The following is a 25,286-nucleotide window of genomic DNA, read 5'->3' as shown; positions in this document are numbered from 1 at the left end:
AAACTGCAAGAGTTTTGTTTTCGGTATTTATATAAGTAAGTTGCATTCTTATAAAATTAAAGTACATTTTACAATTCACTAAGAGCTTTAGTGTATGTGATTTAAATGATAAGGTAAATGTCATTAAGTTTGTAGACTCTGTTTTAAAATTCACGTAGGGCGCAGTGGCTCACCCCTGTAATCCCAGCACTTTGGGAGGCCAAGGCGGGCAGATCACTTGAGGTCAGTAGTTTAAGACCAGCCTGGCCAACATGGTGAAAACCATCTGTACTAAAAATACAAAAAAAATTAGCCGGGCATGGTGGCGGGCGCCTGTGATACCAGCTACTCAGGAGGCTGAGGTAGGAGAATCACTTGAATCTGGGAGGCAGAGTGCATGCAGTGAGGCAAGATTGCATCACTGCACTCCAGCCTGGGTGACAAAAGTGAGACTCCATCTCAAAAAAAATTCACATTTATCAAAGAAAAAAGATAACAATACAATTGTCTTTTATTTGCACTGGTTAGTGTTCCATTAAATTAGTGCCACTGAAGCCTCAACAGTATTTGGCTCAAAAGTTAAGCTGTGAAACTGCAGCAGTCATATTTTATTTATTCAGAAATATAAAGTGCACTTTTTAAACTATCTGGAAATAGAAAAGATCTCTATTTCTTGGAATAACAGATTCCTTAGGGTGAGGAGGAGCAAAACCTTTTCTAATAGTACAGATATTTTGAGATCTATGTTTTCAAAAGTACAGCATAATGCACCAAGGCCTCATTTACTAGACGCCATCAGTAACGAGGGGTTCTGCCTCGAGGAAATCTCCAAACAAATCAGACTTACACTTCAAAACTCAAAAAACATATATAAATTTTTACTATGTTGGCAGGGATCGTTCTCATCTGTATTTGCTTTCCCAATATGAAGCACAACTGAACTTGAAAATATGATAATTAAAAAGTATGAAATATTGCAAGAAATACCAAAATGTGACACAGAGACATGAAGTGGGCACACGCTGTTGGAAAAATGATGCTGAGACACTTGCTTAAATACCGGGTTACGACAAACTTCATTTTGTTTTTTTTAAAACAAGCATTATCTGTGAAATGCAGTATCCACAAGGCACAATAAAGCAAACTGCAATCAAGCGAGGTATGACTGCAAACTCTCCAAACTCCTCATAATCCAAAAATGAGAAACTGAGAACTACCAACATATTTAATCAAATTTTATATTACTATGCTTGGTTCAAAGAACAACAGCACAAACTCTGAGCTAGAAATTAAGCAAAAATACCAAATTGATCATAATTCACATGCAATTAGCCAAATTTGAATCATTATACCAAAATAGATAAGGCCAAAATGAGTTTTTTATTGCCATGATAATTACAGAACAAGTGGTTCCAAATGAATGATAAAGACTGCTGACATGATTACTTCCTTTCCCTCAATAATTCTATAAAAAAATAATAAAGACAGAATTTGCTGAGCCTTGAAAATGACTTATTTATTCTTTTAGCTAGCTAGCCTTTGGGTCATGTTTCCTCAAAAAAGTTCATGTACTCGGTTAAAAAAAAATTACCTTGTACTAAATATGAACTGTGAACACTTACCAAAGCCTTGCAGTAATAATGAGGGTAAGCTATAGTGGAAAAAAAGAAAATGTGCAAAACACAATAATTTCAAAAACTGCTGGGAGAAATGAGTAAGCTACTGTAAAGGCTTTTCTCTCATACTCTTTTCCAGATCAAATTCATGCCTCTTCTCCTTGGCAATGAGAAACTACCGTACTGATCTCTTCTCCTCTCTGCTACTAAATCCTGAAGCTGTGGTACAAAAAGTCCTGGCCCTTGTATTAACCATGTTTGTTTGTTTGTTTTCAGTGCATTATGATGCTTTGACATTTTGGAGCCTGTGGACCAGGGAAGGGACTGCCCCTCTGAGAACTGACTAATTCCCCGAGGTCACAAACTACTTGCCTGGACTGAGTACCCATCTTCAATTAGGCTCCTCCAGTCAGGGACACTGCCCCCAGCCCTACATACCCCGGGTGCCAGCCAACTAGGGACCATTCCTACAGCCCAGAGCCCTCCAAAACATTATTCAAATGATCCAATCCTAAACTCGCTCAGCTTGCCTACCCTGCCTAGCCATTCCTTCCTGTGAAAACCACAACAAAGCCTTCGGCCCATGCTTTCCCCTCGCTCCCTCTGCCTCCTGGCCTACCCCCAGTGCTTCCTGTGGGACACAGCTTGCCCATCCTCCTGGAACTGTGAGTAACACAGTTTTCCACAACAATCTTATCCTACTCTGTTGGCCTCACCCTACCCAGATGATAATAAAACCTACATTTTAAAAGTCTTCCCTTTTCAACCTTTCTGAGCCACCGTGACTCAATACTAATTCTCCCTCTTCACCAAAAAACGAGACTCTCAGGCTGGGGGTGGAGGAAACAAAGCAAAAAACATTTCGAAATTCTCAACTCCTTTAAGTACTTTAGGGGGAACTGGTCATGGTAATAGCATTGTTCTTTGCTTTTCTTTTTGTTCCTTTATTCAAATCATCACGGAAGGTCAGTGAAGGCGCGCAGACATTCAGGAGTGCTTGAACAGACGTGTTCTCCATTCTAAAAGAAATGGGTGCCACGTCAACCCACTGCCTTAAACCTCTTCAACATCATGGAGAGGACAGGTTCCTCTGGTGACTCTGTGGTTTCCCATATTATACTTTATGGGGATTCTGACCCCTTCATTAGTGGGTTAAAGTTTTTGTGTTTAGTGCACAGTTAGCATTTGAGGTGGTGTATGTAGGAATACACATGGCTCTTGCCTTTATTTAAAATATTTTTCAATATAAAATCAGAAACAATACAAATTACATGAGGACACAACTAGCCATCCATCAACAGATAATATAACTTAGATATTAAGCAAACATTGATGACTTATCCAGGTCCTTTTTTTTTTTTTTTTTTTGAGACGGAGTCTGCCTCCCGCATTCAAGCAGTTCTCCTGCCTCAGCCTCCTGAGTAGCTGGAATAACAGGCATGTGCCACCATGCCCGACTATTCTCCTGCCTCAGCCTCCTGAGTAGCTGGAATAACAGGCATGCACCACCACACCCGACTAATTTTTGTATTTTTAGTAGAGACAGGGTTTCACCATGTTGGTCGGGCTGGTCTCAAATTCCTGACCTCGTGATCTGCCTGCCTTGGCCTCCCACAGTGCTGGAATTACAGGCGTGAGCCACTGTGCCTGGCCTTATCCAGGTACTTTTCTATGTTCTTGCCATGCAATAATTTTTAATCCTCAAAACTCCCCTATGAGGATGGCTCATTAAATACTTTGTCCAATACTCCACAACCAATAACTATCACAGCAGGAATCACACCCAGGCAGTTTGCCTTAGGAGCTGTGCTTATAATCTCTCTCTCTCTCTCTCTCACAAACACACACACACACACACACTCTTCACGTTGTCCTTCACATATGAAAAGGGCCCCCCAAAAGAACTGTTTTCCCTGAAGTGCCTGCCTCCCTGACCAGTTCTTCAGTGTGACCATGAGCATGTAATGAGAGATGCTACCTGGCACGAAAGACGTGACCAACAGTGTTTAATCAGTGCCCAGTGGCCTGACCAATATGGGGTAAAGAACGCCGGTGTCATTAACACCACACTTTTGCCAGACAAATCAAATTGTTCAGCTATGGAGAGGTAGAAAAGACATTTAACCAAGAGTCAGACGGCAGAAATTCAAATCCTAACTATATGATTTATTCAGGTCCCTTTAATTTCTATCAGTTTTCTCATCTTAAAATAGGAATAATAACTAAATTCACAGGAATCCTGTAAGGATTAAATGGAATCATGTGTACCAAAGATCTCTGCAAACTTTAAAGCCCAAAATAAAAGTAACATAGTGTTGCTACCATTCCCGCTTCAAAAACTAACTTTAGGTGAATTCGTGGGCCGGGGGCCATCAGCTGTGCTGCCAGAGACTGGGGGAGCAAGGAGGAGAACGGCCTTCAATTGTTTGAAGATAGAAAGCATTTTAGTCAGAGAAAACAGAAAAACTGTTTAAGATCTGTGCTGCATAACTTAAGAAAGATGAAAGCAGCAGGCAGAGAGGCCTGACACAAAATAGGAACAGTACACAACCGTGATGATCTCCCAGAAGCAGGGCACAGGGCTCCAGGGCAAGTGGGGAAAGCGCTTCTTTAAAGCCACAGCACTGCAGTACGTAACACGGTGGGAAAATTCCAAACACTGAAGATGGGCCGTAGTCAGGACAGCCAAAGATTAAGCTGAATTTTATTCTAAACAAACAACTTCTTTATTTTCTTGCCTCTTAATTTTTAGCATATTAACTCCAATCCCAGAAATGTTTCAGTCACAGTCCAAAAGCATAATGTTCTTGCTTACATAACTTCAAACATCTATATAGTTAAAGAATTCCTGGTGATTTAAAAAGCCAAATATACATATAATTTTAATTATATGTATATTAAAAAAACTACAAGAACATAAAGTAAGTGTATATTACAGCTGTGGGGGTGGAAGGACAACATTTGGACTTGACAGAAAAATCACAACGGTGAACACACTAAGTTCTTGGCCATAAAGAAACATACGTCTTCTATAAGTTACTAAATAAAAGACAACAACTCTAAAAGCCAAACAGGAAGTCTGCAAAAATATTCAAAATGTCAAAATACAAATAACTTTATTATATAAACAGCTCACAAAAATCAATCCAGAAAACACCAAGAGCTTCAAAAAAAAAAAAAAAAAATAGAGAAGGTATAAGCTTACAGTTCACAACAGAGGAGATGCAACCAACCAACAAACTTACGGACAAAACCCAACCTCAGAGAAACGCCAACTGAAACGGAGGTTCCACTGCCGGCCTATTAACAACACAAGCTATTTAAGATGATCTGAAAGGATCATCGTTCTCAGCTCAATCTGCACACAGCTCGCACGCATCGCCGGCAGCAGCACAAATGGTTCCAATACTCCGAAAAATAATTTGACCACGTGCGTCAAAGCCTTCGACGTGCTTCCACACTTTGACTCAAAACGTATTCTTGAAAAGTGGACGACGACTAAAATAATTCATACTATGGGGATTGTTATTAGGCACGAAGATTCCCATAACTGCAAAAATGTATTACAGCAAGAGGGGGAAAAAATGGAAACATCCACCAAAACATCCAGTAAAATGTGAAGGTTCAGTCAAGGAAATATTACGCAGCCAGCGAAACATTACGAAAAACATGCAAGACCAAGAGAATGCTTACAACAAATTAGTAAAACAGACATAGGTCTAAATAAACAGGCAGATAGGTATGAACAGACAGATGTACAGAAAAAGTTCCTAGAAGGAAGTATTCTAAAAGGCCAAATGGTTTTATTAACAAGGGTAGGATTATTAGAGATTAAACAGCTTGTCAAAAATCACAGCGATTAAGTGAAAGAGGTGGCATTCAAAACCAGGCCCTTGCTCTGTGCTATTCTCCGGACGACTGTTTTTTTTTTGTTTTTTGTTTTTTTTTTTAGTATTTATTATGGAAATCTTAAACATACATAAAAGAAGAGAGACTAGCATAAGGAACCTCCAAGTTCCCATCACCCAGCTTCAACATTCTATCTCTTGTTTTAGCTGCCTCTCCTCCTCAACATACTTTTATGTTGTTTGTTGAGGGAGCTCTTTCAAGCATTGTATCGTTTCACCCATAAATGATTTAGTTTGTATCTCTACAAATGACATCGCGCCCAGTCCCAGCTCAACTTTTCCATATGGTCTAAAAGTTATTTTGGAGTTGATGTGTTAGAATCAGGACCCAATCAATGTTTCTATTTTAAAAAAGAAGAAAAGCTACCTTTATACAAACAAGGGCCTATGCTTACAGGAATACAGAGAAAGGGCTAGAAGGATGCACACCAGGGGTTAACTATCCTGAGAATGAGACTGGAGAAGGGTGAAGGGGCCGGGGAAACTGTTTTAAATATTTTTATATTGCCTGCCCTGTGGCAATGAGCGCGGATATCCATGTTTGAGAAATGTAGGCAGGCCTCAGACCACACAGAGAAGCCCGTTTCCAGAGCACGGCAGGGCAGCTGCTGGCCGGAGACCCCGGTAGCCGAGGGCCTCCTTAAGAACGCTGACCACATGAGGCTTCCTCTGGCAGCTCTGAGTTATATGCATTTTTCTGGGCTGGAGGGTTGCCCATTTCTCCTGTAAATTAACTATCTTAAGAAAGTGATTATAACAAATAACAGTATCCTTTACATTAAAGAAAAAGGGAAGAAAAAAAAACTACTGTGCCAAGCTCTCTGACACTAATCTCCCGTGGGCTTGCCTCGGCTTGTCGTCATATTCTTTCTTCACTCCTTGTGTCTAGTCCAGTGCCAGACACTCAGTGAAATGGTGGCTGGGCTGCCCAGACCTGGGGATGCATGGGCTCTCTGGAAGGGCTTTTCTTTCTTCTCAACAACGGCAGCAGAGCCCTCAAGGGCTGTGTGAAATTCCTGCCATAAGAAGCTATAAGATGTGGCTTCTGAGAGGGGTGTCAGTTAGATTTGTTTCACAGGCAGATGCCATTCCTTGAGTCTGTACTGTGTGCCATGCACTGTCTTTTAAACCAATAAATCTGGTCACAAGAGCAACTGCCAAAACCACTGTAAAAACTGAGCACCCTAACTACATCCTAAAAGGTTACAATCAACCCGTGACAGTTCCTCTTGATCTTCAGTACAACTCACGCCAAGGAAAACAATGAGATAAATCCAAATTAACTAAACATCTGAGCAGAACAACTCCTTTCCTATGGGCCACGTTTGGGTGACAAGAGGCCCAGTTCAAATCCAACCTTTAACTGAAAGGCCCAAGAGGTGAAAAGTGTGATATTCTATTACTGCTTCCACACAGAACTACACGAAATCCAGAGATTCTAATTTGTAGGTGCAGACCTTTGATGCTGTGTCTCCTTTCCGCCCTCACCAAAAAAGTATTTTAAATGTTTAAACCAAAATGAATTTTGCCCCTAATAAATTTTAAAATATTACTAAGATATTCATAACAAAAGTTACCAGAAAAACTTGTTTTTCAACTATCCTTTAGTCCTACAAAAACTAGGCCAAAACTCATTTAAGCTTGACTTTTCCATTTAAAAAATCCAGCCATAAAAGAGAATGGGATAGTACTGACAACAAATAAAACAATTCTGACTTTTCAGTTCTAAAGAAAAGCCCAAATAAAGGTAGCAATCTTTTTCTTAAAGATAAACCTGTTTTCAACAGAAACGCATTCGGAAATACGATTTTTAAAGTGCTGTCCAGGCACTGGGGTTCTCCAGACGCTCTGCTTCTCGGCGTTGGCAAGAGAATCAACTGCTCTTGAGGCCAGCTCCCACTTCAGTTACCAGAGAGCAAAACCCTGGTCCTTTTCCCGCTCACTGTTAACTCCTGGAGGATTCTGCCCGTAAAAGCTAAGGTAGAAACGGAGGGAATCTGTTCCATCAGGATTTATTCATTGAGAGTTCCACATCGAATTTTAAACAACCAATTGGCACTGGCACTGGTGAAGCTTCAGAAGGGGTGGGAACAGGAACCTACACGACAGAGCACTGCGGAAAGTGCCGATGACCAACAGCCAGTCACACACAGGGCACTTCTCTCCAACACAAGCCTTGAGCGTTCCACAGTTCCTAGTAAATATTTCCGAGTTTCTTTTTTTTTTTTTTTTTTCTGAGATGGAGTCTCAGAAAAAACTTATATGAAAGTTCGGAATAGGTAAATCCATGGAGGCAGAAAGTGGGAAAGGATTGATAATGGATTCAGGGTTTTCTTTTCCTTGGGTGTGATGGAGTCTCGCTCTGTCGCCTGGGCTGGAGTGCGGTGGCGCGATCTCAGCTCACTGCAAGCTCTGCCTTCCGGGTTCACGCCATTCTCCTGCCTCAGCCTCCTGAATAGCTGGAACTACAGGCGCCCGCTACCATGCCCAGCTAATTTTTTTGTATTTTTAGTAGAGACAGGGTTTCTCCATGTTAGCCAGCATGGTCTAGATCCCCTGACCTCGTGATCCCCCCGCCTCGGCCTCCCAAAGTGCTGGGATTACAGGTGTGAGCCACCACACCCGGCCCCAAGTTTCTAAATTACAAGTTCATTTCCACACATGATTACTTGACTATAACCATCATTTATCAGTATTTTTTCCTCTCTCTCTCCCCAAAGAATTTTCACTTCCTAGGTAAAAGTCATAGGGTAATGACTAATAATACTATGCATGTATTTTGCCATAATTGACATAAAAAGCCACATATATGATTCCACTTATATGAAAGTTCGGAATAGGTAAATCCATGGAGGCAGAAAGTGGGAAAGGATTGATAATGGATTCAGGGTTTTCTTTTCCTTGGGTGTGATGAAACTGTTCTGGACTTAGATAATGATGATGGTTGTTCAACTTTGTGACTAACTGTGCTTCAGAACTCCTCTGAACATTAGTTTAACATCATCAGCACCATAAACACAGAACCCAAAAAATGTAACACAAAAGGAAATACAAGATGATATCATTTTTAAAAAAGTACCCAACATGACTCCATTCCTGAAGTCTGATTCCAGATCAGTTGAGGCTAAAGTAAACCAGGGCCAGGAGTGAAAAGGTACAAGGGGGGTAGGAGAAAGCTTTACCCTCATAGTGATGAAAACAGAGCTCAGGTATTGAAACCCAGGGTGAAGAGTAGCAAAAAAAAAGCAGCAGAACAACTCCAAGCTAAATAGGTTGACCTTGTGGGAAGATGTGAGTGGCCTAGACTTTCTAATCCTTGACAAACATCACCACCACCAACTCCATTCCAACAAGACTGCCAGGAAGACATGAAAATAAAGAAGCTAAACAATGCAAAATCCCAAGTGATATCAAGAGTCTACATATGTTTACTCAAATAACAAAATACTTGACCATCTCAACAAGAATGTTCAGGAATGAGAGAGGAACAAAATCAAGAAAATATTACTAAGCTATTCATAATGAAAGGACTGGATAAAAAGATATTCTCCTAAATTTATACTATTACATAAAAACAAAGTTTCATTTGTCTCAACTTGTCAAATCTCTAGGATGAAATAAACCAATATCACTGCTGACAAATATAATAACGATGGTAAACAGGCATGCCAAAATCAATGCAGAGTTCCAGAAAAGGTCAAGAAACCAACCGTCAGCTTAAATTGGCTAATTTCATTAAAATTGTTAAACATGACAGGATGTCACTAACTCCCAGGTTCTTTCACATGAGCAAAGTTGGATTAATTTGACCCAAATTTTGTATAATAGCTTTTCCAATTTCCAAAAATACATCAACTTTGTCACTGATCTTACAAATTCTGCTTTACTTCTCCAGCTCTATCTCAAAAGAAACTTCTCGAAGGCCATAAATCTTGACATAGTGAAAGCAAAATAATCACAGCACTCAACAGTGCCGTTAACATTTCTGAGCCGCGAGGGATTAAGCAGGCAGATGCTATGGAAAGTGCCTGTCAGGAAAGGACAGCCCAGAGTTCAGAACGCACCACAGCTGCGAGGGATTGAAGCTGCTCGCTACGGAATCAAGCTTAGGAGAAACTCTGGGCACAATTCCGGCATCCGAAATAAATTAAAGTAAACAGTATTGCTCTCGCTCTCATCCACCCTGTTAGCAGCCTCTCGGCTGAGCGGGAGACCACACACTCAGACCACACAGCGCCAGCTGAACTCACTCGCACGCAACGTCTACGAGCTGTCACTCTGCAGCAGCCCAGGGAGGGAGAAGGATGAGGCTGGGGGGGGACAGCACCGCAGGAAGGGGGGAGGGAGACGGGAGAGCTTCCCTGTGTGCAGCTGGAGAGAGTGATGTGTGGTTTGGAGAAGGGGGCGGGTGGAATCCATAAACCTCCCTGAGAAAACAAGCTGGTCATGGCCTTGTGTAGTCTTGACCCGTACTCCCCCATACCAATTTAGTAGCTGATGAAGGATTAACAAAGCATCCATTTAACATCAATTAACCTCCTATCCATCACAGGGCAAAAGAGAAAATTACTATTACAAAAGCATTTCACTAAAATCAAGACAAGAGGCCACATTTTCTTATAATTTATACTGTACACTTAAGTAAATACATTTTCCTTATAGATGTACTATATTAATTTTAAACCATCTGCCTCTTTTCCTTTAATGAAGCACACAGGGATGGGTTTGAAGTGTTTTCTGCAATAGAAGTCAGAAAATGTTAATTCTGTAATGTTCCCATATTTAATATCTCAAATTAAAACTGTGGCACAATTTTAATTTTCCAAAATATTTACTACTAGAACAAAAGACAGCAAGTTGTTATTTTTCACAGAACTTCAGACTAAAAATACATAGAAAAAAAGCAGTAATAATATAAAGAAAAAAAATCAGAAAATGAAACCACAACTGAAAGTAGTTTTAGAATCATAAAAGCAGTACTTTTTACTATTTTAGTAAAGAACAGTTTCGCTAATTTCAATAGCAGACAAGAAATCTGAACAAAATGAGTGATCACGGTCTCACCTGGTCATGCTCCCAGATGCTCTTCTCAGCTAGAGAAGGCCAGGAACCGGAAAAATACAGAAGTTCTGACTCACTGAAGACCAGGATAACCTCTACTCAACAGGCCACGGAAGGCCTCATGATGTTAAAACACTATTTCCCTACCAGAGCAGACTATAGAAAGGTGATTTTCCCCACAATCATTAAAAAAAAAAAACAAAACCCTCCCAAACGTCCACCCTTCCCCACATATGACTCCACCTGGCAGCACTGGCATCACCAGGGAACAAACCGAGCAGAATCTCAGTAGCTTTACTGTCCGGAACCATCTTGGGCCCAGAGGACCCCAGAAGAATCCTGTTGCAGAGTTGCCTAGTGAGTTTCAACAGTAAAATTAGACTCAGCCAGACTCTCAGGGCACCCTAAAATATAATCAAAGTAGAGAACTCACCAAATCGTTCTAGAATCAGGCTCAACCTACCCCTAAGACAGACTCGTCCCCGCTGGGCTGGACTGGGCTGGACCCAAAGGGATGGCCCAGAGATACTGAGAAAAGGGTTTGGGAAAATGGTGATTTTCTTCCCCAGTTCTCTATAAACACAGACTCCACTCTTCCTGAGTGAGATCAAGAGCAAGTTACATCAGCACTGCCACAAATTCTACCATATAACAGCACACCCTGGGACAAGTCTCAGAGACAGGGTCATGAACTCTGCAATCCAGTTTTCCAAATTAATCATCTTGTTCCTCCTGCTCTATCCCCAAATCATGGTTAACAAAAATACAACCGTGCACAGATCTGAGAGAACCCACGGGGTCCACACTGTACAGACTTAGGGCCTGAGAAGAGGCAGAAGACTCGCTGGGCCTCAGAAGGGCCATCTGCAGAAGAGAAGGACTAAGCAGGTAAGAGGTCATGTGTCCTGCTTTCCTGGACCTCTTTTTCTGAGGTGGAGTCTTGCTCTGTCGCCAGGCTGAAGTGCAGAGGGGCTCACTGCAACCTCTGACTCCTTGGTTCAAGCGATTCTCCTGCCTCAGCCTCCCACGTAGCTGGGATTACAGGCATGCGCCACCATGCCCGGCTGATTTTTTTGTACTTTTAGTAGAGACGGGGTTTCATCATGTTGGCCAGGATGGTCTCAAACTCCCGACCTCGAGATCCACCCTCCTCGGCCTCCCAAAGAGCTGGGATTACAGGTGTGGGCCACCGCGCCCAGCCTCCTGGACCTCTTTTTATACTTTTTTCCCTTCTCTACCTCTGCAAACAAAAATAAATGAACTACTATCTACGGTTTCAAATGAAAGCGTATTTGATTTTATTTTAATTCTTTTGGGAAAATAATCCAACAATTCAAACCATATAACTGATAAATGACACTTGCTTTGTATTTATTTATTTTGGGAATGGGAATCAAGACCTTCCCTCCCACTACAATGTTTGGAGATAACGGATTAAGGGGACGAGAATGTGCTTGAGATGACCAGGAAGCAATAGTGGAAGCCAGACAAGCACACAGCGACCGCCTGACCACTGCGCTCTCAGAGCCCCCGTATAAAAGACACGCTACATAAATACTGGATTACTCGGCTATTCTCATAAAACAAGCACTGGATTCTGTCTTAATTGGAAGAGTTACTCAGAGGTCTCCTTTATTCCCCAGGAACCACAAAGCCCTCTGCCTTCGCATGCCAAGTCTCCTCCTAGAGGACAAGGGCTGTCACCATGTTGCACAGGGAAAGGCTGCAGGTCTAAAGGTGGCTGGACTTCCAACCGATGCCACCGGACACTGATGGCATGTCAGAACTGGACCAGGTCAGTGCAAATTCATCCCTCTCCCCCCGCCCCCAACAAATACATGAAGACAGAAACTTCAAAGAAGATACACTGCTTAACAGGAAAACAAAAGAGTTTCACACGAGAGCATAGCATTATTTATTCACAAATCTATTGCCAGTAGTACCCAATGTCCTACTAGTCTATTAGATCTACATGGATAGATAAAAACATTAATTCTTAGCATTTTAGGAAGTCTAGTTTTTCAGAAAAAATCATGTCAGGGTTTTGTTTTCCCAGAAAGACAGACTGCCTGAACAAGATTGAAGAAATCATTATCAAATAATATTCTGTTTTGTTGTCGTTGAGACAGGGTCTCACTCAGTCACCCAGGCTGCTGGAGTGCAGTGGTGCAATCATGGCTCACTGCAGCCTCAGGTGATCCAGGCTCAAGTGACCCTTCCACCTCAGCCTCCTGAGTAACTGGGACCACAGATGTGTGCCACCACACTCGGCTAAATTTTTTGTAATTTTTGTAGAAAACGGGTCTCACTATGTTGCCCAGGCTGGTCTCAAACTCCTGGGCTCGAGCTATCCTTCCACCTCGGCCTCTCAAAGTGCTGGGATTACAGGCATTGAGCTACTGAACTTACCCTCAAATAACATTTATTTCTATCTTTACCTAGTCCATCAAGAAGATTTGTGATGCAATGACTAGTCACCCAGATCCTCAAAAGATGACAGTGTTGGACTCCTATACCCCAGAAAAACAGATCCACTAGGGCTGTGAAGAGGAAACATCCTTGGATTTATTCAGTCAAATAAATGTCTACTATACACTTGCTATGTCCCAGGCACTACCCTGAGGAAATGACAGGAACAAGATTTTGTGACCAGGAGCTCAAGAATGACTTTGGCCTTCAGTAGAGTGATCGTAGCTGAAACCAGACAGCACTGGGATGGGTGAGAACTTGGCTACAAACAACTAGTTTAAGAAATGTGGCCGGAAAGGGAAAAACAGAGGAATTTTAAAAGGGCAATGTGAAATCAAGGGAGGATTCTACTTTTTCTGTTTTGCTTTATTGTTGTCTGTCTCTAAGCATGTTTAAAGGCCAACAGAAGGAAGCCTTCAGTAAGACATGCACACCTGAGTGAAGTCCTCACAAAGGCAGGGGTAGATGGGATCCACAGTCCGGGTGGAGGATTGGTCTTAGCATAAATACAGCCTCTTCCACTGTGACTAGGGGAAGAAGAACAGTTTTTGGCAGAAGCCCCTGGGATTCTCCATTTACGTCTCTTTTATTTATGATGTAGGTGGCAAGACCACTTGCTAAGAGTGTGTGTAAATGATGTGAAAGGATGAAAGGTTTGAAAAGCGTGAAAATGCTGGAAGTACATTCTGCAGAGGTCAGAAGCAGGTGCTGACGAGGAAAACTCTGGAAGATTCCGTGATGGCCCCGCTGAGCTGGTGACCATGGATTTACAGGGGCACAGATCTGGACACTGATTTCCCCAGCTGGCCCCCGCAACTCGGGTCAAGCATTACAGGAGGCAGAGAGTTGAGACGGCCCAAGGCTGAGAACCCACCGGGCGGATGCCACAGAAGAACGACGACACAACCGAGCGCACTGGCATGACAGTGACTGAAGACCACAGAAGCTCCTGATAGGTGTAGTGGGGGTGAGTGAGACTGAGAAAGCGGAGAGACCAGAAGCAAACGGTGGGAGGCCTGCACTTTGGATTTCAGAAATGGACCAGCTCCAACTTTGAGACATTTTGGTGTTACCCTCCCAGCCCCCAGCACTACTTCTCTGGCAATAGTCGGACCCTCCTCCAGACAGCTCTACTTTCTCCTTCTGTCCTTTCCAGCTCCTGTTAGCCTCCTGTTGTTCCTCAACACTCCTTGTATAGTCCCTAATCCCCTCTGCGCCTTTCTTCATTTGACCTATCTGGCATGACTTCTGATTCCTGCTGAGACATACATCACATCACTCACATAGGGTTTTCATTAAAATTAAACCAAAGCCAAACATGGCCTTTTGTCTCATTTTGTCTTTTGCTAAAATTATAATACAATGAAAGTTAAATCATATACCCTCCAAAATCACAAATCTTTAAAACAAAAAAAGGCCTTTAAAAATTCATCCATGCTTACAAATGAAACTAAGGGGCAGCCTTGTGGAAAGAGGCACTGTTAGCAAGCAGCAAAGGGAAAAACGGCCTTTGACACTGCACTTGTCTCTGAGCGCTTAAGATGTGCCGGGCACGAGTCTCAAAGCTCTCTGGATCCAGCCTGAGCAGCTCACCTTCTCATAAACTGAAATCCAGTCTTCCCCAGTCGTGTGTCCAGTGCTCCTTCCATTACTGGCACCAAGATTTACTGTGGAAAATGTCACATAGAAAAACTGATAAACCCAAAAACAAAAATAAAGCAAACTGGATGCTGTATTTTTAATCTGAAATGCTACCAAGGGAATTAAGGTAATGGATGTTCAGGAAGCTTTTGAGCTGGCCTAATATAATTTTCCAGGGGAAAAAAAAAAAACAGAAACACTGTCTAACAAATCAGTTCCAAACTCTTCTGCCTGTCAGTCAAGGCATGATAGGCACCCATAATCCAAAATGCACTCACTTACCAGCCTCTGGGCCTTTGCTCCTGGCGTGCAGCCCAGGTGGTCACACACCTTCCTTCATCAGGCCCTTATCATCAAAGCTTCCCAATTACTCTAGCCCCAAAGGATCCTTCCCACCTCTCAGCTTCTGCTGGACTTACACTCAATATTAAAGAGTTTAGTTCTTAGCTATTCTTTAATTGAGAGGGCAAAAATATCCCTTATGAATCCAGGCTAATATTAATTGATTTTTAATATATGTGTCAGGCATACAGTAAGAGTGGAAGATACAAAAATAATTAAAACAAATCCCGATCCAGAATGAGCTTAGTCTTTTACTAAGGCAGGAGTAAAAGACTAAGGCTGAGGCAGGAGAATGGCGTGAACCCAGGAGGTGGAGCTTGCAGTGAGTGGAGATCACACCACTGCACTTCAGCCTGGGCAACAGAGTGAGACTCCGTCTCAAAAAAAAAAAAAAAAAAATTCATAATAATTTCCCTACAATTACTTTTAAGTTTGTGTATTCATATCAATAATAATTTTAAACTAATATAAACATACTCTAAAGCACATGATTAGAAGTCAACACTACCACCATGTGATTTCAGCAGGCAGTCCAGAGTGTTCAAGAACATATTCCCCAGGATCTGAGAACAATTAACATCCTAGTACACTGCTTAGCAGGGTGGTCAATGAATGTTATTTCCCAGTTTCAAAGTCCTCTCAACAGTGACCTAAAATTCATCCATTCGATAAACACTTAAACACTTAAGGCAGACGCTGGACTAGGAACCCCGGCTAGATTCAGATGGGTAAACTGGAGAATGAGTGGAAAAGTAACTGAGAGAGCACCTCTGTAACTAGCATTTCCTGTACAGCCTAATCCAGCTGCTGCTTGACACTAGAAATTATTAAAAGTTCTTTGCTAGAAGACTATCCATGCAAAATTGTTTCATTACCAACTTCGTTTCCCATGATTCTTACATAATGGCCTCCCAAGAACTTAGCAAGTTAGTAATAATCTTTTAGAAAAGTAATACAGTTGACCCTTAAGCAACATAGGTTTGAATGAGGCAGGTCCACTTATACACGGATTTTTTCAACAAAAGTTGCACTGAGTGTGCCTGCATCTCCCACTTCCCCTTCACTTCCTCCATCTCTTCCATCTCTGCCACTCCTGAGACAATCCCTCCTCTTCTTCCTCCTCCACAATCTATTCATGAAGACTATGGGGATAATAACCTTCATGATGCTCCACTTCCATTTCTCTTCCTTGTGATTTTCTTAACATTGTCCTCTCTCTAGTTTACTTTATTATAAGAATACAGTATATAATACATATGCAAAATACATCTAAGTCAACTGTTTATGTATCAGTAAGGCTTCTGGTCCACAGTAGGCTATTAGTAGTTCAGTCCTGGGAAAGTCAAAAGTTACATGGAAATTTTTGACAGCGTGGGCACCCCAACCCCAGGGTTGTTCATGGGTCAACTGTAGTTCAAAATGCCATTCAGTACAGGAAATTAAATATTTGACAAGAAAAAAAAGATCACTTTCTAAAACTTCCAAGAGCTGTTCCAAGTCACACTGGGGGAACTCTGCTTCTCTGCTTAACTTCATTAAGTTTCTACTTAGGCAAACAAGTGAGCATGAAAGTACTAAGCACACATCACCCTCTTTCTATTACTACTCTGAGCATCACCAACTTTTAGCACAAAAAAAAATCATCTATGGGAAGATTCTGGCTTTCAGTTGATTTGTCATTAAAGGAGTCAGTTACACAAAGCATGGGCCAGTACATACTAACATTCATAAAACATTATTATGCATTAGAAGACAGATCCAATAAGCTCAGAACTAACCTTTCAATATCGCATAGTGCACACAAATGATTTAATTAAAGTGTGGCTAACTTAGAAAAAAATATTTTTAAGTGTTCCTTGTAAGTTTACTTGCTGACTCATACAGGCATCAAACTTAAAATTTCCCAGACTTACTAGTATGTTGACCTTTGGCAGATTAAAAATGACTTACTCCCATTCAATGGCGAGTTCTTTCAAGAACTATTTCTTGGAATTGCTAAAATGTTTGTTTAACAATCTTGGGATACAGGGTTAGGCATCACCAGGCGTCCAGGCTGCCGGTGTGCGGACCCGGGGCCGTCGCGCGAGGCCTCAGTGGCGGCCACCACCGGACCGAGGCCCTTCGCCCAAGCACTCGCAGCCGCCGCCCCCCATCTGTAAAATGGGCTCACACGGCAGCGTCCGCCCGCGCGGGGACCAAGTCCGTGCACGCAACGCCGGCAACAGCGGCGGGCCCCTCTCCAGAGCCCAGGACGGCCGGAGCGGGACGCTCTCCCAGGCAGACACAGGCCAAACCGGCCCCGCCTTCACTTGCCGGAGACATTCTCCAATCTCACCGGGCGGCGACTGCGCACGGGCGAGGGGCGGGGCCCGGAGTCCGGAGTCAGCGCTCGGCGCCCACGCCCCGCACCGGCGCAGGTGGGGACCGCGGGGGTGGGCACCGCAGGGGTGGGCACTGCGGGGGTGGGCACTGCGGGGCTGGGGACCGCGGGGGTGGGGACCAAGGGGGTGGGCACTGCGGGGCTGGGGACCGCGGAGCTGGGCACTGCGGGGGTGGGGACTGCGGAGCTGGGCACTGCGGGGGTGGGGACTACGGGGGTGAGCACTGTGGGGCTGGGCACTGCGGGGTGGGGACCGCGGGGCTGGGAAATGCGGGGCTGGGCACTGCAGGGGTGGGAAATGCGGGGCTGGGAAATGCGGGGATGGGCACTGCGGGGTGGACGCGGAGCCCAGCAGGCGGCTGGCGGCGGGGATGGCGGCGGCGGGCTGGGAACCGCGGGGGGTCGCGGGACCCGCAGGTGACCGATGGCGCGGGTGGGCGCGGCTGTCCCTTCACAACTGAGGCCTGGACGGACGCCGCCGGCGGCCACCTTCGCGCAGCTGACGTCCGTGTCCCGCTGGCCTTCGGCCAGGCCCTCCACCTCCCACACGTACCTCCAGCCGCCTGCCGCCGCCCACGGCCGGCCCGGACCCGGCCCGATAGGTCTCGCCGAAGACGCCGCGGCCGCCCGCTGCCGGCTCCTCACTTCCGCCCGCCGCGAGCGCCGAGCGCGTCGATCCGCCGGGCAGTCGAGCGCCGAGTCTTCGATGGGCGGCGCCCGCAGGGGAGGCTGGGAGGAGGGGAGCAGGCCGGCGCGGGAGCGGGAGGTCAGCAGGGGCCGTGGGCGGTGGACGCCGGCGTGTCTTGGGTTCCGAGGGACCCAGCTGTCGGAATGGACACGCGTAAGAGGTTTTGCTGGCGTCTTTGCGGCGGCGGGAAGTGGGGAGCGGTGAGGGAGGAGAAGGGTACAAGCTCAGGGGGCGGGCCGGTGCGCCATCCGTCCGCGTGCCCTCGGGTCATCTCAGAGACTGAGGGATGATAGTGCGTTTGTGGGACCACAGTTCACCACGATGGGCCTGCACCGGGTCGGAGGACCGCTCCGGGACAGGGGGATGCACCAGGTCCAGAGAACGCATGGGATCACAGGGCTGCACCGGGTCAGGGGGCTGCACCGAGACCGGAGGAAGCATCAGGTCAGGAGGAGGCCCTGGAGTGTGCATCCCCGGGGGGCCACACTGGGTAAGGATGCACCAGGTCAGGAGGCAGCACTGAGTCAGAAGGATGCACTGGAGTCAGGGGACTGTGCCAGGTCAGGAGGAGGCCCTGGAGTGTGCATCCCCGGGGGGCCACACTGGGTAAGGATGCACCAGGTCAGGAGGCAGCATTGAGTCAGAAGGATGCACTGGAGTCAGGGGACTGTACCAGGTCAGGAGGAGGCCCTGGAGTGTGCATCCCCGGGGGGCCACACTGGGTAAGGATGCACCAGGTCAGGAGGCAGCACTGAGTCAGAAGGATGCACTGGAGTCAAGGGACTGTACCAGGTCAAGGGGCTGCAACAGGTCAGGACGAGGCACTGGGGTCAGGGGGCAACACTGAGTCAGGGGCAGCCCTGGGTCAGGAGGATGCATGGGGTCAGGGGGCTGCAGGGGTTTAAGGGCTGCACTAGGTCAGGGCGCCGCACCAGGTCAGGGGATGCGCAGGATCGGGGTGATGCTCGGGGTCGGGGGATGCTCTGGGTCGGGGGGAAGGTCGGGGTCGGGGGGGATGCTCGGGGTCGAGGGGTTCTCAGGGTCGGGGGGCTCTCGATGTCAGGGGGATGCTCGGGGTCAGGGGGATGCTCGGGGTCGGGGGGATGCTCGGGGTCGGGGGGAAGGTCGGGGTCGGGGGGATGCTCGGGGTCGGGGGGAAGGTCGGGGTCGGGGGGATGCTCGGGGTCGAGAGGTTCTCGGGGTCGGGGGCTCTCGATGTCGGGGGGATGCTCGGGGTCAGGGGGATGCTCGGGGTCGGGGGGATGCTCGGGGTCGGGGGGATGCTCGGGGTCGAGGGGTTCTCGGGGTCGGGGGGTTCTCGAGGTTGCGGGGATGCTCGGGGTCGGGGGGATGCTCAGGGTCAGGGGATGCTCCAGGTCGGGGGGATGCTCGGGGTCAGGGGACTGTGGTCAGGGAGGAAGGACAACCAGGAAAGTGGGGGTAGTGGATTCTGGAAGCTAAATAGTTTCAGGAAGGAGAAATTGTTAGACAATGTTCAGAAGCACTGTGAGGCCAAGACTCCAGAGAAAGCTGAGTTTGGCATATGCCAGTCATTGACATCCTTGACAAAAGCAGTTTCAAAGGAATGTGGGGAACCTACATCTCTTCAGAGTGGACTGTGAAAAGAATATTAAGTGAAGTGGAAAAAAGTAAGTTTCGACAACCTAGGTTGGCAGATTTAGCAATAAAAATACAAATACCCAGTAGAGTTGAATTTCAGATAAACAACAAGTAATTTTTAGTATAGATATATCACTAAAGTAATGTTGCATGGGATATACTTCTACTAAAACATTGTTTTAGTATTTGTTAGTGTAAGTACGGCCCAAATATTGCACGTGACATAGGTATACTACTTATTCATTATTTATCTGAAATTCACATTTAACTGGATGTTCTGTATTTTCATCTGGCTACTTTGACAACCACTCTGAGGAGTTTTGTGATAAAGGAAACAGAGATACCGGGTGGTTGCTAGAGGGGCATGGCATCGAGGAAAAGGTCTGTTTTAAGATGGGAGCTGTTAACGAAACGGGTAAAGAGGGAGCAACTGCAGAGCAAGTCTTTGACAAAGGTAAGACAGGGTACGGCCTATTGCACGAGGATCAGACGTTTTTCTTAGAAAGGAGCCAACAGTGTTGAGCTGTGTAGTAGGAGAGTGAGCAGAATGTGAAGCTACAGTTGTGGTGGGTTGGTAGACATGGTGAGGAGAAAGTGAGAAAATACTCTTCTTGTTGCTTCTGTTTTATTAGCAAAGGAACCAACAAGATCATCTGTGAGGAGGGAATGGGGGCAAGGGAGAACTGAGAAGGGGTGAGACTGTTGTCTTAGACATTGTAAGGCAAATTACTGAACATATGTAGTCAGATTGCCAGGGAGGGCAGAATGCCCACTTGGGATGTGTGGTCTTAAGTCTCAAATGGAACCAGTCAGCCTGCTTGTGTGTGTGTTGGCTGCTCTAGTGCAGGCAGGGAGTTAGTAGAAAATTAATTGTAGCTGAGATTAGAGTTTGACACAGAAGAAGGAGCCAGGAGCAGAGGAGTTTGGGGTCTATGCAGAGAAATGACATTAGACAGGATCATGGGGTTTGAGCTGGTATGACAGAGTATTTAGATGGATTTTTCTGGTTATCTTGGAATTGGCCACTTGCACTGGGAAAGAAGGCAGATAACTAAGGTGACCACATGTTCCACTTTGCCTGGGATGACTCTGATTTGTGTCTGTTATGATGGCTTAATTATTGAGTGCCCTTTTTACTGTCAAAAGCGTTCCTTTTAGACACTATATGGTCACCCTAAAGTCTCCCCGCACTATAAAGAAAGCCCCCAGGCCGGGCACGGTGGCTCATGCCTGTAATCCCAGCACTCTGGGAGGCTAAGGTAGGTGGACCACGAGGTCTGGAGGTTGAGACCATCCTGGCTAACATGGTGAAACCCTGTCTCTACTAAAAATACAAAAAATTAGCCAGGTGTGGTGGCGCTTGCCTGTAGTCCCAGCTACTTGGGAGGCTGAGGCAGGAGAATTGCTTGAACCCTGGAGGCGGAGGTTGAAGTGAGCCAAGATCACGCCACTGTGCTCCAGCCTAGGCTACAGAGCGAGACGCTGTCTCAGAAAAAAAAAAAAAAAAAAAAAAAAAAACCAGAAAGAAAGACAGGGAAAGGGAGGGGAGGGGAAGGAAGGAGAAGGCAGGAAGGGAGGAAAGAAAGAACGGAAAGACAGTCCCCAAGCAATTGGGTAAGACACCTCTTGGAGCTTATGAGGAATTCACTCGGCTGTTCTAATGTGGGTTAGTACTTGCTGGCCCTAGGCACCCATGAGCCTGTGCTTGCTGCTGTCAGAGTGGAGCTGAGCATCAGTGTGGAGTTCTTGGCAGAGTTGGGTTGCCCTCAGGACTGTATGTGACCAAGAGTATGTGCCTGCTTTTGGTGCAGAAATTCCCTAAGGTAGGAGACTTGCTGGAGAAACATAACAGCTGGATGGAGAGGAGGGTGGCCGGGAAGCAGCTGCGCAACCATGCTGTGGATATTGCAGCCTCTCAGCTCAAGAACTCACACGTGCTCCTCACACAGACTTAGTCTTTGGCCCATCCATGTGTCTTACACGAATGCCCGCCCGGCAGAGAGCATCCACAGCAAGGCATGGAGCAAATGGGATGATTCAGCTAGGGCGGGCCAGGCAGTCTCTGCACAGCGGGCCTGTGAAAATGGAATGGCCATTCACAGGGTCGGAGGCTACAGGGACCCACTGAACAAGGCAAATCTAGACAGTGCCTCTGCCCTCTCCCGCCGTGAGGCCAATGGGCAGCCCATGATGTGGTGGCTGCTGTCCCTCAAGAAGACCGAGCAGCCAGTTGGTGGCAAGTTGATTTCTAGATGCATATTTTGGGTTTGGGTTTGTCTTCCTTGCTGGTAGAGCCTTGGCAGGCATGACTACCCAGTTTCTTACAGAATGTCTTGCCTTATCATCACAGGATTTCCCATAAGACCACCTTGGACCAAGCACCCTGTAAGAGCGAAAGAGGCAGACAAAGGGGATGTGACCACAAGTTCCACTGGTTCCACCATAGATCGCACACCCCGAACTGCCACCCTGATAGGACATCAGCATGGCCCCACAAAGGCACAGCGAACGCTGCAGTGGGGTTGGAAGCTGTGCTGTGGGATGCCATTTATATTCAGAACCTGATATCCGTGTATGGTGCTGCATCCCCAGTAGCTGGAGTCCTGGCCCCTGGGATGTGCAGAAGATGCTCTCCTGGGTGACACAAGGTTCACTAAATCTAAAAGCCTCTCCTTATTTGGGATCCTCATGGATCCCAGGCAACAAAATTTGGTCCTGATTATGAGTAGGACACGGGAGGGAGGATTATTTCTGGAATGCAGGGGACTCACTGGACATCTTTTCCTTGCCTGGTGATGCCAGTAGACGGGCAATGCAGCAACCCTGGCCTGACGAGGAATGATAACCAAAGGCCAGACCTCACGGGGAAGAAGGTCTGGGTCACTTCGTCGAGGAAGCAGCCTGGGCCACAGAAGTGCTGGCTGCAGGTGAAGAGAACCGAGCCGGGTGATTAAGGAAGATGATGACAATCACTATAGCCTGAGAACTAACTGCAGCAGTGGGCAGTATAGCCCGACCTGCTGACCCTCCTGAGGTGGGTTTTCTCCCCCAGTAAAGTATGACTGGACACCATGATGAGGAATCAGGGCCAGGACACAGATCTGTAGCAGTGGATCTGCCTTGCAAGGCAGGACAACAGAGGCCATCAGTGCCCATCCAGATTCCCCCAACTGAAGGCCTGCTTTCTGGGAACACCTGCATGCTTGAGGGATTTCTTTCTGGAGCACGGCAAGCTGGAAGCCCTGGAGAGTTAATTCAGAGGAAGGCCTCGGCCAATGGCAGGCAAACAGTTGGTGGGCAAATGCCCTGTTGTGGCTGCCCCTGGAGGGGGTAGCTTGGCTGGTTGCACATGCTCCATTGCATGGCAGAGTCCCAGGGAGGCTGCCTCAGTCTCCCTCGGGGAAGTGCCCCGCAGCACACCTTTATTGGCCTCCCCACTCCCCTCCTGCTCTTTCCTGCTGTCACCTCCCAAGTGAAATGCTAGCCCTGGGTCAGCTTCTGGGGGAATCCAGTCAAGGCTGTTATTATCACAGTCTAAAAACAACCTATACGTATTACAATTCAAATATATATATATTTGTTATTAGAGACAGGGTCTCACTCTGTCACCCAGGCTAGGTTGCAATTGTGAGATCCTAGCTCACTGTAGCCTGGAACTCCTGGGCTTAAGAGATCCTCTTCCTCAGCCTGCAGCGTAACTAGGACTACAGATGTGTGCCACCATGCCTGGTTATTTTTGCTGCTGTCTTTGTAGAAACGGGATCTCGCTGTGCTGCCCAGGCTAGTCCCTAACTCCTGTGCTCAAGCAGTCCTCCCATGGCATGAGCCACCACACCCAGCCTCAAATATCGATGTGCTGAATTGCACGCTTTTTAGGGAAATGCATCCTGGAACACAAAAGTGATGTGGAATCTAGCATGACTCCATTGTTCTCTCCTTTGTATCAGAGGATGTGTTGAAGTGCGGCCCCCGTACACAATCACTTGACTGTCCCCAGCATCATCAATTATAAAGAGCAAGGGGGAAACTAGGAAATGTGAATCCGAGGCTTGGCAGCAGCATTTGAAAACAAATAAAGTGAGAAATCCCTGGCAGCGGCGCACCCGCTTCGCAGTGAAACCAAACCCTGTCGGTCGCAGTGATGCCGTTTCCCAGGTCAGGTGATCCTGCCATTAAGCCAGGATGTATGGGCCTTGAGAACACACAGATTTTTCCTGGTTTAGAAAAATAACAAATAACACTGTATTCCAGAAACAAAAGCACTCAGAAGAGGAAAGAGACTCTTTTGTTAATGTAAAGAGTACTGGTGTTGTTTTCTTTCTTTTTTCTTACATTTCTGGTCCTAATTCCAAAACCAGCTAGCAAACATTAGTGCAGTATATGCAGAAGTTGGCAGCAAATAAAATCATTAAACCTAAAATTGCAGTGGTAGCTGTTGGAGCAATTGAATATCATTGCATAGCATTGTGTTTTCAATTCTGTCTCGGGTTTTGTTTGACCTGGAGAGAAAGAATAACTTTGAAGCATGAAATCCCTTTGGAAACAGTCTTTAGAAGTACTAGGAGAGACACAATTCCCTGTTCTTAGATTTTTTTTTTTTTTTTTTTTTCTGTTAAATCAACACCTTTTGTGTTCTGTACTGTATGGCACATCAGCGTGTGGTAAACCATAATTAGTACAGAACCTAACCCTCAAAACTACTATAATTTGCTGTATCTTAGAGATCCTTTTTACCAAAGACTAATGATTATTTGGCCTTCTGTTATTCACAGGCTCTCAACTCCATGCTTGCAGATTCCTGCCTTATTCACTGTTGTAGATACCACAGAGCTTCCTAGCCCAGTTATTCAGTACATCAGGCTGACCATGCAGGAACAGCGCTCGCCACAACCTGCAAATACAGTATTATCTGTTTGTTTTCTAAAAGTGTTTCTCTCCCCTCACTAGAATATAAATGAGGAGGGATGCGGTAATGCTCATCCATGCCTTACACATAATAGATGCTCAATAAATACGAGTTGCCTCAAAAACAAAAATAAAATAAGAATACAGTACATTAAGATAGTAGCAGAGTTGGAGGAGATCCCTGTTTCCAGTTGTGTAGTTCAAAATACGCTGAGTGGCCACTTAAAGACACAAAATTATCAGCAAAATTTGGTATGTACACATCTTGACAATAAACGAATGATGGAGATGTTTCACCACATACCACCCAGCATTGCCACGCTTTGCTGGAGCCTTTTGTGTTTTAGGATCACAGGACAATTTGAAATTCTGCAGGACTGCAACAGTTTCAACTCTGTTTTAGCAGTTCCTGGATTGGACCTATTGGTTAAGGAAGCCCCTTACATCCTTTTGTTTTATCCTTCATCTTACTATGGTCGTGCTCCTAGCAAATGCCTTTAAGTGGACTTAACCATCTTCTTTTATGTTGGCTTCAGAGCTTTTTATATTCATAGCTCTGTATATCAAAAGTCCTCAAAATAGTCAAATGTCTCCAATCAGTTTTACAGCAAAACAGAGCTCTGTGGTTTTCTATTTACTTGCTATTTGCATATTTTAATAAGAAAATTGTAAATAAA

General features: G+C 45.6%; 3 protein-coding genes across 18 annotated transcripts in view; 2 read left to right on the top strand and 1 right to left on the bottom strand.

Annotated features, from left to right (window-relative positions):
* EXOC2 (exocyst complex component 2) overlaps positions 1-18,058 on the bottom strand; it is a 207,783-nt gene extending 189,725 nt beyond the window's left edge. For 8 of the 16 annotated variants that reach the window (XR_012434340.1, XM_065544515.1, XM_065544511.1 and 5 more), the window contains exon 1: positions 17,950-18,058. The gene's annotated coding sequence lies outside the window, so the exon portion shown is untranslated. Of the gene's footprint in view, positions 1-14,626; positions 14,701-16,929; positions 17,350-17,949 lie in introns of those variants that run through there. The other 8 variants (XM_065544513.1, XM_074038950.1, XM_074038954.1 and 5 more) reach the window with 4 other exon arrangements.
* LOC107129649 (uncharacterized) overlaps positions 12,321-25,286 on the top strand; it is a 45,388-nt gene continuing 32,422 nt past the window's right edge. Inside the window, exons 1-2 of the mRNA XM_074039119.1 lie at positions 12,321-12,359; positions 17,051-17,433. Coding sequence (XP_073895220.1) covers positions 12,321-12,359; positions 17,051-17,433 — 422 coding nt within the window. The remainder of the gene's footprint in view (positions 12,360-17,050; positions 17,434-25,286) is intronic.
* On the top strand, positions 17,053-24,124 carry LOC141410187 (uncharacterized). Its single transcript, XM_074038959.1, has 2 exons — positions 17,053-18,237; positions 22,055-24,124. Exons 1-2 carry the CDS (start codon positions 17,718-17,720, stop codon positions 22,267-22,269), a joined length of 735 nt encoding a protein of 244 aa, XP_073895060.1. The 5' UTR covers positions 17,053-17,717; the 3' UTR covers positions 22,270-24,124.

The sequence above is a fragment of the Macaca fascicularis genome, chromosome 4 (genome assembly GCF_037993035.2).
Source record: "Macaca fascicularis isolate 582-1 chromosome 4, T2T-MFA8v1.1".
NCBI lineage: Eukaryota > Metazoa > Chordata > Mammalia > Primates > Cercopithecidae > Macaca > Macaca fascicularis.
The sequence above is the reverse complement of the archived record's forward strand: the minus strand, read 5'-3'. Positions and strand labels throughout refer to the sequence as shown.

What these genes read in the sequence shown, in the direction of transcription:
- LOC141410187 (XM_074038959.1), top strand. Translation starts at nt 17,718, where the DNA reads ATGGGCACTGCGGGGTGGACGCGGAGCCCAGCAGGCGGCTGGCGGCGG. An exon ending in AGCTGTCGGAATGGACACGC is followed by an intron (nt 18,238 to 22,054) that starts GTAAGAGGTTTT and finishes TTATCATCACAG; the next exon opens with GATTTCCCATAAGACCACCT.